The sequence below is a fragment of the Anabrus simplex genome, chromosome 3 (assembly GCF_040414725.1).
Source record: "Anabrus simplex isolate iqAnaSimp1 chromosome 3, ASM4041472v1, whole genome shotgun sequence".
NCBI lineage: Eukaryota > Metazoa > Arthropoda > Insecta > Orthoptera > Tettigoniidae > Anabrus > Anabrus simplex.
Window position 1 is genome coordinate 294,540,616 of NC_090267.1, and position 12,859 is coordinate 294,553,474.

The window sequence follows — 12,859 nt, forward strand, 5'->3', positions numbered from 1 at the left end:
TCCACAACCGATGTTCTGATCAGAAACATCGCAATTAACTTTAAAGTATTAACTTGTTGGAATATCAATTGTAATTACATTCTCATCATTCATTTAAATTATACAACTTTATTTCAAACACAAAACCTATGTTTGTGCAGAATTCTCATAGAATTTCTTTGCTCTAGGCTTCCCTATAGTAGCATTTACCTTCCTTTCCCATCATTCCTCTTTAAAAGAGAAGTAACATTCCTTCTAACTTTATGTATGTCCAAACCTTGTCCAGTTTCTCTACAGAGTCGAGTATGAACTGAGATCAATGTTCGTTGCATTTATTGCTTGTCCGGATGTCCTTCCTGACATCAACCCCATCAGATGAGTTAACGAGATGAGATTAATGTTGTTATATGCGAGTATGATAGTAGAAAAGGAGAGGGTGAAACCTGGTGCTGGTACATAGCCTACTCCTGTCAAATAGCACTAAGGGGTCTGCTCGAAACCTCACATGCTAATCTGATGGATGTCATATGCCCTCACTCCATATGAATATTGCAGAGAGGTTTGGAATTGAATCCAGCCTTCTGGCACGCAATCTAGTGATTAGAAATTGTATACCACCACCTCGCTGGCCGACATTTTAATGGTAGCATTATTTTCCACCAATAGGACCCAAAATGGCTAACCACAGTGACAGGCCATATAGATTTGATACCACAATGATCATGGCCAATAGATGGGCTGTAACGTTCTTTCCAACTGTCCATGTAAAATTATAAATCTTTAAATGTGACTTGAAAGGCAAATACACAACAAAAATAAACTCATAGCAACGTTGTGAATCCTGTATGAGATAACAATTATAACATGTCTGAAGATACACAGCTGTAATACTGCTTTCTTCCCCCTGAATAATGCAATGATGCACTCAAATTCAAACAAGCAAAGACAGATCATAGTACACATCTACCTGAAATTAAGAATGTGCAGACCTAAAATTGCTATCATGTACACAGCTTTACTTTAACTCTTGACCGATGACAGAGCATTTTCCTTTTCCACTGCCAGGTGCATGATAACATAGGTTCTGTCCATGAAAGCCGGTCTGTAGCCTGTGATGGCGAGTGCTCAGTTGAAAGTCGAAGCCGTAGATTGTTCATTTGCAAAAATGCTTTCATTACTTCAGCGCATCTTTTCTCCGGCTCTATGGCTAAATGGTTAGCATGCTGGTCTTTGGCCACAGGGGTCCCGAGTTTGATTCCCGACAGAGTTGGTAATTTTAATCATAATTTGTTAACTTCACTGGCACGGGGCTGGGTGTATGTGTCATCTTCATCATCATTTCATCCTCATCGTGATATGCAGGTCGCCTACGGGAGTCAGATCAAAAGACCTGCATCTGGCGAGCTGAACTTGTCCTCAGACACTCCCAGCACTGAAAGCCATACGCCATTTCATTCTTTTTAGCGCATCTTTGTGTGTAAGAAGTATTTTAGATACGAATCAGCTCATCCGGTGCATGTTAACCACTTTCCACTGATCCTGATTCCTTTTCAAAATCTCTCTCATGATTCTCTTATTAACTATACAGTACTCCTTAATAGTGCTACATAACCTTTCTTTCTATCACATTTATGTTTAACTAATGTACGTCAAAAATAGCTTCGCGGTCAATTACACCGTCCATCACCTCAGTTGATCTATAGAGCTCACCGAGCTGAGTAGCTCAGACAGTTAAGCCACTGGCTTTCTGAGCCCAGATTGGGAGCTTCGAGCCTGGCTGAGTCCGGTAATATTTCAAGGTGCTCAAATATGTCAGTCCCATGAAACGAAATGTCGTATGGCTTTTTGTGCCGGGATATCCCACGATGGGTTCGGCTCGCCAGGTGCAGGTCTTTTGATTTGACTCCCGTAGGCAACCTGCGCATCATGATGAGGATGAAATGATGATGAAGACAACACATACACCCAGCCCCCGTGCCGTTGGAATTAACCAATTAAGGTTAAAATCCTCCACCCGGCCGGGAATCGAACTCGGGACCCTCTGAACCGAAGGCCAGTATGCTGATCGTTCAGCCAATGAGTCGGACTGTCAGTCCCATGTCTGTACATTTATCAGCTAATAAAAAGAACTCCAGTAGGACAAAACTGTGGCACTTTGGCATCTCCAAAAACTGTTCAAGTGGTTATTGGGACATAAAACCAATATTATTATTATTATTATTATTATTATTATTATTATTATTTTGAGCTCATCTGGTTTTGTTAGCACCATGACTAGAATATTCTTCCCTCTTCTTGATACCATCACTTCCTGACTCAGCAGTCCCACATTAACGTCCCTATTTACCATTTCTTGGTCATACTTTCTGTCATTCAGTTTCCTTCCCAGTTAACATTTGGTAAACTGAGATGATCCACTACAATCATGTTCCTAGCTGCGTTGTTCCACACATAACTGATTATCATATCAAATAATTCCCCATTCGGTGGGCTTTAATTGTTGTTAGTAGATAGAGGATATAGTAATTGAATAGAAATGAAAAGGTTAGCACAGGACAGGATGGGGAGAGTTATGTGGCTATTTTAACAGGTATGTTAAAAACTATTTTCTTTAAATTTGAAGTACATAACTTGTTTTGGTCTAGCAGTGGGATGGTGACGTCCGTGGGGGCCAACTTGTCTCCAGATCAGACTTTTGGCTCCATCCGGTCTCTGTCTGTGAGCAGGGAAGTTGCCAGCTTCCCACTCTCCAGGACACCCACACCACCACCAGGCTCTGAGAGGTGAGTTCCATCATTTAGTTATTATTTTATTTAAATGTATAAAAGTTTAATATTTCATAAATAATAGATTCAAGTGGATGGGAATGAATAGTTGGCCTTCTGAGCCCAAGTAGGCAGGTACGAATCCACATCAGTCCATTGGCATTTGAAGGTGATCAAATAATCTAGTCTTGTGTCAGTAGATTTTAACCATAACATATTAGCAACCAAACCAAACTAAGTAGCAGAAAAAGAGTATTCTTAAATTTCATGGCTAATCTACCTAGTACCAAACACACAGATGAGGAAATCATAAAATTAAAATAAATATTTATTTATTTATTTATTTATGTATGTATGTATTTATTTATTTATTTATTTATTTATTTATTTATTTATTTATTTATTTATTTATTTATTTATTTATTTATTTATTTATTTATTTATTTATTTATTTATTTATTTATTTATTTATTTATTTATTTATTTATTTATTTATTTATTTATTTATTTATTTATTTATTTATTTATTTATTTATTTATTTATTTATTTATTTATTTATTTATTTATTTATTTATTTATTTATTTATTTATTTATTTATTTATTTATGTATTTAAAGTTATGTTATTAATTCTCCTTTGGATTTTCACAAACAAATGGACAAACAAATTGAAAAATAAATATATGCACAATTAACACTGTTGAAATAGAGAAGACAATGAAAAGAGAGAGCAGAATTAAGAAAAATGCACATAATGAAGATGAACAGTAAACATAAATAAGAAGTTGACAATCACAATTACATTGTCACAACTCAAAATGTCTGTTAATAAGTGACATCTGATAATAATGTGTAATATGTTAATATTTGTAATATGTTATGTTACTGATGGACGATATCTATATTTAAATGATGTAAGCTACTACCTATCTAATGAAACCAGCAGCCATTAAATGAATTCATGTATTTGACACTGAAGTGGTCATGTGGCATCAATCAATCACTACTGATCTGCATTTAGGGAATACACCCAGCAGATTCCCTATCTGGTGTTTTCCTAGCCTTATTTTAAATGATCGCAAAGAAATTGGAAATTTATTGAACAATCCCCTTGGTAAGTAATTCCAATACCTAACTCCCCTTCCTATAAACAAATATTTGCCCCAATTGTCCTCTTTATCTTCTTATTGTGATCTTTCCTACTTTTAAAGACGTGGCTCAAACATATTCGTCTACTGATGTCATTCAACGCCATCTCTCCATTGACAGCTCGGAACATACCTCTTAGTCAAGCAGCTCGTCTCCTTTCTCCCAAGTCTTCCCAGCCCAAACTTTGCAACATTTTTGTAACGCTACTCTTTTGTCGGAAATCACCCAGAACAAATCGAGCTGTTTTTCTTTGGATTTTTTTACAGTTCTTGAATCAAGTAATCCTGGTGACGGTCCCATACACTGGAACCATACTCTAGTTCGGGTCTTACCAGAGATTTATATGCCCTCATAACCATGTGCAGAGATCTGTACCCTTCATTAACAATCATATTTATGTGATCACCCCAATGAAGATCTTTCTTTATATTAACACCCAAGTACTTACAATGATCTCCAAAAGGAACTTTCACCCCATCAACACAGTAATTAAAACTGAGAGGACATTTCCTATTTGTGAAACTCACAACCTGACTTTTAACCCCGTTTATCATCATACCATTGCCTACTGTCCATCTCACAACATTATCGAGGTAATTTTGCAGTTGCTCAAAATCTTGTAACATATTTATTACTCTGTATAGAATAACACCATCCGCAGAAGGCCCTATCTCTGATTCCACATCTTTACACATATCATTGATATATGTAAGACAACATAAAGGTCCAATAATACTGCCTTGAGGAATTTCCCTCTTAATTATTACAGGGTCAGATAAAGCTTAGCCTACTCTAATTCTCAGAGTTCTATTTCCTAGAAATATAGCACCTATTCAATCACTTATTTTTCTAGTCCAATAGCACTCAGTTTTGCCAGTAATCTCCCATGATCTACCCAATCAAATGCCTTAGATAGGTCAGTTGCAATACAGTCCATTTGACCTCCTGAATCCAGGATATCTGCTATATCTTGCTGGAATCCTATAGGTTGACCTTCAGTGGAGTGACCTTTCCTAAACCCAAACTGCCTTCTGTCAAACCAGTTATTAATTTTGCAAACATATCTAAATAATCAGAAAGAATGCATTCCCAAAGCTTACATGAAATGCATGTCAAACTGACTGGCCTGTAATTTTCAGCTTTATGTCTATCACCCTTTCCTTTATACACAGGGCCTACTAAGGAAACTCTCCATTCATTTAGTATAGCTCCTTCATGCAAACAATAATCAAATAAGTACTTGCTACTAGTATATCCTCAGCAATCTTATAGATTCTGGCAGTTTTTCTGGTTTTCAACTTTTGTATCTTACTGTAAATGTAATTGTTATTATAGGTAAATTTTAATACTTCTTTAGTATTAGTCACCTTCTCTATCTGGACATTATCCTTGTAATCAACAATCTTTACATTCTTCTTCTTCTTCTTCTTCTTCTTCTTCTTCTTCTTCTTCTTCTTCGTTTTACCTCATGGCTGAGGCTTCGTGACTATCATAATATTCAGCCCTCTAGCCAATGAAACATACTCTGCCATTCTTCCCTATCTAAAGCTTTCAATATGGTTGCTCTGAGAGAACTCTGTAGGGGGCCGTTCACCATGTCAATCCATCGTGTTGGTACTCATCCTCGTTGTCTGGTTCCCTGGACTTTGTCCTCAACAATCAGCTTTTGAAAACTACCATCTCGGCGCATTATATGTCCAAAGTAGCATACAATCTGCTGAGAGACCTTTCATGATAGACGAACTTTTATCTGAAGTTGGTTCAGGATTGAGGTGTTCGTGCGATGAACTGTCCAAGGAATCCTTAACATTTTCCTCCAGCACCACATTTCAAAGCTTTCTATCCATTCACGATCATGTTTAAGGTTGATCCACGTCTCTGCGCCATACAAGAAGACTGAGAAGACTAGAGATTCAACGAGCTTCTTTTTTGTATTGATGGTGATGTTATTATCTTTCCAGATCTTCCGCAGACGGATCAATGCTACCTTTGCTATTTCAATTCTTCGCTTTATTTCATCTTTGGAACCACCAGAATTGGATAGTAAGGAGCCTAGGTATACATACTGATGTACAACATACTGAAGATCCTCACAAACACACTCCCCTTGTTCATTAATGATTCCTGGAATGTCCTTCTTGGAACCTGTTCCTGCCTTAAAGTACTTATAGGGACCTACATACCCTTCCATTTTTCACCAAAATTAGTATGACTGCCAATTATGCTTGCCATCGTGTTATCCTTAGCTGACTTCTTTGCGAGATTCAAGTAAGTTCCTTCAATTTCTCCTTACTTCCACAACCATTTCTAACTCTGTTTCTTTCCAACCTGCATCTCCTTCTTAGTCTGTTTACTTCTCTATTATAATATAGTGGACCTTTATCATTCCTTACCACCTTTAAATGTACAAACCTATTTTCATATTCCTCAACAATTGCTTTAAACCCATCCCAGAGTCTGTTTACATCTTTATTTACCGTTTTCCACCGATCATAGTTGCTGTACTTTTTTTAAACTCCACTGACAGCTCAGAACATACCAATTAGTTGAGCAGCTCATCTTCTTTCTCCCAAGTCTTCCCAGCCCAAACTTTGCAAGATTTTTGTAATGCTACTCTTTTGTCAGAAATCATCCAGAACAAAACGAGCTGCTTTTTTTTGTGTGGATTTTTTCCGTTTCTTTAATGAAGCAATCCTGGTGAAAGTCCCATACACTGGAACCATGCTCTGTTTGGGGTCTTACCAGATATTTGTATGCCCTCTCCTTCACATCCATACTACAACCCCTAAACTCCCTCATAACAATGTGCACAGATCTATACCCTTTATTTACAATCCCATTTATGTGATTACCCCAATGAAGATCTTCCCTTATATTAACACCAAGGTACTTACAGTGATCCCCATAAGGAACATTCACCCCATCAACACAATAATTAAAACTGAGAGGACTTTTCCTATTTGTGAAATTTACAACCTGACTTTTAACCTCGTTTATCACCATACCATTGCCTGCTGTCCATCTCACAACATTATTGAGGCAATTTTGCAGTTGCTCACAATCCTGTAAGTAACTTATTACTCTATACAGAATAACATCATCTTTATCTCTGATTCCACTTCTTCACTGATATCATGTATATATTTAAGAAAACATAAAGGTCCAATAATACTGCCTTGAGGATTTCTCCTCTTAATTATTACAGGGTCAGATAAAGCTTCGCCTACTCTAATTCTCTGAGATCTATTTTCTAGAAATATAGCAACCCATTCAGTCACTCTTTCATCTAGTCCAATTGCACTCACTTTTGCCAGTAGTCTTCCATGATCCACCCTATCACAGTAGGGGAGAAGATACCAGTTAGAGTATAGTTCAAGTGTATGGGACCCGCACTAGGATTACTTGGCATGAGAACTGGTAAAGATCCAAAGCAAAGCAGCATGATATGTTCTGGGTGATATCCAACAAAAGAGCAGTGTTACAAAATTGTTGTAAAATTTGGGCTGGGAAAGCTTGGGAGTAAGGAGATGGAGCTGCTCGACTAAGTGATATGGATTGTTACAATGTTTGTTTTATTTTGCACCTAATTCTATACATAAAAATGTTTATTGTCTCTAGAAGGACATTTTATTACAATACAAGACTAACAAGGACATGTTTCACTCATTATATCGAGCATCTTCAGCCTTATTTCAACAAATATCTCAAGGTTAAGTCTTTACATTGAACCTTCATATAAATAATTTGTTTGTTAAATTTTATACCAATAAAATGTTACCACCAGTTAATGCATAATTAAAATGAATTAACAAATTAAAATATATAGCTGTGATAGATTAGACATTGATCACATTTTGCTGATGTCCAAGTTATAGTGATGTTCTAAACACCTGTAAGATTTTGCTAAAAATTGTGTTAGCTCCCAGATTTTACTAACACTATTTAGTGCTAAGTTATTTTTCTAAATTTAAATGCCCTTTTTTAAACTAATGATATTAGAGGTTTAAATTTGCACTGTTTTTCTTCTTCATTGTACTTTCAGTTTAGTTGAGAAACCACTACCTTATTAAAAGATTGTGTACTGAATGTTTGTGATCTACTGGAATCATCACACTAGTAGTCTTCACCGATCCTCACCATGGTTTGAGTCAGCCTATTGTTACACTGATCTGTTTGTTATTGAAGTGTGGTTAAAAGGGACACCAGTAGATGATACCTAGTTGCTGAAGTGTTGTTTTACTGCAACATTTGTGGATGAATGTGTCTGTAACAAAAAAATATTATGAGTGTGTTGTTTGTAGTTGTTATGAGAAATTCTTGTCGTTGGAATTTCACTTACCCTTTTATTCATGCTTTAGTGTATAGCTGTGCTTTTAGCAGTACTGAGACTATTTGTTATTGTGTTTCTGCTTCTTGTGTTATATCCATGGGGCAGGTGTGGTGGAGGGTGAGTAGGAGGCGTAGTGGAAGGAACTGTGGGCGAAGCAATAAGCACTAGTGTAATGTGTGGAAGGCTAATAGGGGGCGTACGGGAAGGAACTGTGGGCAGAATGTTTGATACTGACCTAGCTTGTGATGGAGGGGTCTCTTTGTGTTTCTGAGGTGGGATTTGTGTTTGTTAACGTGTTGGAAGGTTTATAATTGAATATTTTCAAGATTTTATTATTTTCTGATTTGAGAACTTGTAGCAATTTTGGAAACTGCTCTATTAACAGGCTTTTTATTTCAGTTGCATCATTAGGTTTTTTCTTTATTGAAATACTGTTCCAAATGAATATAAATGCTCTCATACTCGGTCATTAACTTCCCTTCCTCGATCCTGTTTATTATTTTGAGATACCTGTCTATTGTACTAGATTGGTGGCCGGTCTATTTCATGTGATTGCCCATTGCGGAAAATTTGTTATGTTTTAATGCATTATAGTGTTCCATGTATCTTGTAATAAAGCTGTGCCCAGTTTGGCTAACGTATGGGAAACTACACTGTGTGAATATTAACCTATATATTCCAGATCACTGATATTCATCGTTATTTGTATTAACTGTATTATGGTTGAAGAAAATGTTTTTATTAGTGTTATGTGTCTTGAAGGCTACTTGTAAATATCGTTTTTTCAAGGAATTTGTAATTTGGTGAATCACAGGATTGGTGTAGGTGAAAGTTGTGTATTTTGATTTTTTAGTCTTTTCTGGAGTAAGATTAGTGGCGAACTTAAGTTTTACTTTGTTAATGATTCGATTTACTGTCTCTGTTTTGTAACCATTAGTCAGTGCTAATTCTTTTATGAATCTAAGTTCTTTCCTTAAGTTACAGGAGATAAAGGTATTTTGAAGGCTCTGTAGACTAGGATGAAAAAGGATGCCTGTTTATGGGATTTTGGATGAAGGGAATATTTTTTATTCCAATAGCGGTGTGTGTCGGTTTTCTGTATGTCTGAAAATCAAATCCTAAATCTGTACGCTTTACACTCACATCTAGAAAATTTAATGAACTATTGTTTTCGTCTTCCTCAGTGAATTTTATACAACTGTCTATCTTACGGTATTTTAAAATTCTAGAAATTTTGTACTATTATTTTTTCGGTGGTCTGTTAACATATTATTTATATGAAGGTTCAATGTAAAGACTTAACCTTGAGATATTTGTTCAAATGAGACTGAAGATCCTCGATATATCGAGTGAAACATGCCCCTGTTAGTGTTGTATTGTAATAAAATGTACTTCTAGAGACAAAAAACATTTTTATGTATTGAATTAGGCAGAAAATAAAACAAGTATTGTAACAATTAGTACTAAGTTCAATACGGCTAAAAAACATGAAAATAGTTTTATGTAAGTGATATGGTCCAAGCTGTCAGTGGAGAGATGGCACGGAACGTCATTAGCGGAGCCTTTAAACGTAGGAAATCATAATATGAAATTGGAATTCAAGAGGACAACCTGGGGCAAATATTCATTTATAGGAAGAGGAATTGGGTACTGGAATAACTTATCAAGGGAAATAGTTGGTAAATTTCCAAGTTATATGAAATCATTTAAGAAAAGATTAGGGCAAACAACTCATGATAAGGAACCTGCCACCTGGCGGACAGCCCTAAATTGTACATTAAGAGATATTATTCCTTAATCACATTTCTGTTGTTGTTGTTGTATGAATCATCAGGTCATAGACTGCTTTGATGCTGCCCTCCATGCCACCCTATCCTATGCTAACCTTTTTATTTCTACCTAACTACTGCATCCTCTATGTGCTCTAATCTGCTTTCTATCTTTATCATTCATACTGCCTATACTTCCCTCAAAAACCAACTGAACAAGTCCTGTGTGTCGTAAGATGTGTCCTATCATTCTATCTCTTCTTCTTGTCAAATTTAACCAAATCAATCTCCTCTCACCGATTCAATTCAGTATCTCTTCATTTGTAATTCGATCTATCCATCTCACCTTTAGCAATCTTCTGTAACACCACATTTCAAAAGCTTTTATTCTTTCTTTCTGAGCAAGTTATTGTCCATGTTTCACTTCCATACAATGCCATGCTCCAGACGAAAGTCTTCAAAAACATCTTTGTAATTTGTAAGTATATCATTGTTGGAAGTGAGCAAATTTCTTTTCTTAAGAAAGATTTGCCTTGCTTGTGCTAGTCTACATTTTATGACCTCCTTACTTCTGTTATCATTTGTTTCATCTACTTCATTTCCTAATCTAATATTTCTTGCATTACCTGACTTCATTCGACTGCACTACATTACATTCGTTTTGGACTTACTTTCACCTTGTACTCCTTTCCCAACACACTGTCCATACCATTCAGCAATTTCTCCAGATCTACTGCAGTCTCAAATGAAATAACTATATCATCGGCAAATCTCATGGTTGTGATTTCCTCTCCTTGAATTGGGATTCCCTTTCCAAATTCCTCTTTGATTTCCTGTACCACCTCTTCTATATAAACACTGAAAAGGAGGGGGGTGAACAAACTTCAGCCTTGCCTCACTTGCCTTTCTGGATTGCTGCTGATTCTTCAAAGCTCTTGGCATCTGATTCCAATCATCTTCACTATCTCAGATAACTTGGTCCAATCAACACTAGTGAATGTCTTTTCTATATCTAGGAATGCCATGTACTTGGGTTTGTCCTTTTTAATTCAATCCTCTAAGATCATAATACCAATATAAATGGTCCATTATTGGACATTATAAATTTTCCAGCTAATTCATTCCTGGTTGCCAGCGTTTTTCCCCAGTGTGCTAAGTTGGGCTCATCTGTTGGTAAATAGCACACCCACCAAGATGCATGGCTGGTGCAAACCGTTGAGGCCACTGCATAGGCTACTTGTAGCCACCGGCAGTGCCAGTGCACTATGAGAGACTTAGTCTCATTACCAAAAATTGATGCCTACCTGGCCATCAGATGATACAGATGTTGATTCCCATAGGAAACCTGAAATATTTGTCCCGAATGAGTAAATTTACAATACCAATATAAATGGTCCATTATTGGACATTATAAATTTTCCAGCTAACTCATTCCTGGTTGCCAGCGTTTCGCCCTGGTGAACTAAGTTGAGCTCATTAGATGGTAAATAGCACACCCACCAAGATGCATGGCTAGTGCATACCATGGAGTCCACTGCGTAGGCTACTTGTAGCCACCGGCAGTGCCAGTGCACTATGAGAGACTTAGTCTCATTACCAAAAATTGATGCCTGCCTGACCATCAGATGATATGGATGTTTATTCCCATACCAACTTATGGGGTTGTGTGTGGTCCGCGAGAGGTATTTTATTTCCCTCAAGTCTGCCAGCAAGCCGGTTAGGACCCCCGTATCCGCCACCTGGGATGCGTCAGGTGGGAGTATCACCTCTCCCCCTGTTACACCAGCGTAGTAGGTTCATGGGTATTCTTTTCTGCCTTGCTCACTTTTTGTATTTCTGATATACCTTGGATAATGTTTTCTTCTTTTTTCTCCTTTTTTTCTTCTTCTCCGCCTTCTTTCAAGTTTTGCATTTCATGGTGGGGTCCCAGCTGCTTATTATGTCACACATTTGGACCTGATCCTGTTTTACTGCCGGATGCCCTTCCTGGCGTCAAATCTACGTGGGGAGCATTATCATTATTGTGTGTTTTTGTAGTGGTTTTTAGTATGGTGTGTTGTATGTGCCACCGCACCTGGGAAACTGGAGACGGTTAACTGATGATGATAATGATGATGATGATGTGTTGTATGTGTATGAAAAGGAGTGTTTGGATGAAAACAAGCACCAAGTCCTCATGTCAGAGGAGTTAACTAGACATTATTAAAATCCGTGATGTGGCTGGAAATCAAACCCAGGTCCCTCTGAACTAAAGGCGTAAACACTGACCAACCTCTGATAATGTTATGTAATTCATTTACAGTATTATTGTTTGTCTGTTTTTCTTGATAACATTTAATTTGATCCCTAGTAACTTAATGACAAATAAATAACCAGCAATTGAGTTGACTGTGTGAAACAGTTCATGTAGCTGTAAACTTGCATTCAGGGTGTGGTGGGTTCAAACACCATTAATGGCAGCCCTTGAATGATGGTTCACCATTTACCAACCAGACAAATGCCAGGCTGTGCCCTAATTTAAGCCATGGCTTCTACCTTTTCAGTCCTTCCTTTTGCATGCCAGCATCATTAGTATCATGTTATACCACAAACAAAAATGAAATTAGAACATATTCAGGCAATCTAGTGATTATGATTATTGAGGTATTTGTTGTATGTAGGGGATAAACAATGGGGTTATCAGACAGCCAACTTAATAGCTTGAGTCACATGGTTGACATGCGTGTCTCGCATGTTGAGGGGCCCCTAGGGGAGTATTTCCTATAGTCTGTGCCCCTCAGAATTGCACATGGATTACTGTTGATGTACTATCAGGACACAACTGTGTGGCAACAGTTAAATGTAACTGTGTAGGGCCTACTTATTAG

The 12,859-nt window shown here is 37.1% G+C and overlaps 1 protein-coding gene across 4 annotated transcripts in view; it reads left to right on the forward strand.

Moving 5' to 3' along the window:
- LOC136866281 (uncharacterized) overlaps window positions 1-12,859 on the forward strand; it is a 230,080-nt gene that overhangs the window by 215,154 nt on the left and 2,067 nt on the right. For 3 of the 4 annotated variants that reach the window (XM_067143103.2, XM_067143105.2, XM_067143106.2), the window contains exon 4: window positions 2,625-2,762. In XM_067143103.2, coding sequence (XP_066999204.1) covers window positions 2,625-2,762 — 138 coding nt within the window. The remainder of the gene's footprint in view (window positions 1-2,624; window positions 2,763-12,859) is intronic. The other variant, XM_067143104.2, reaches the window with a different exon arrangement.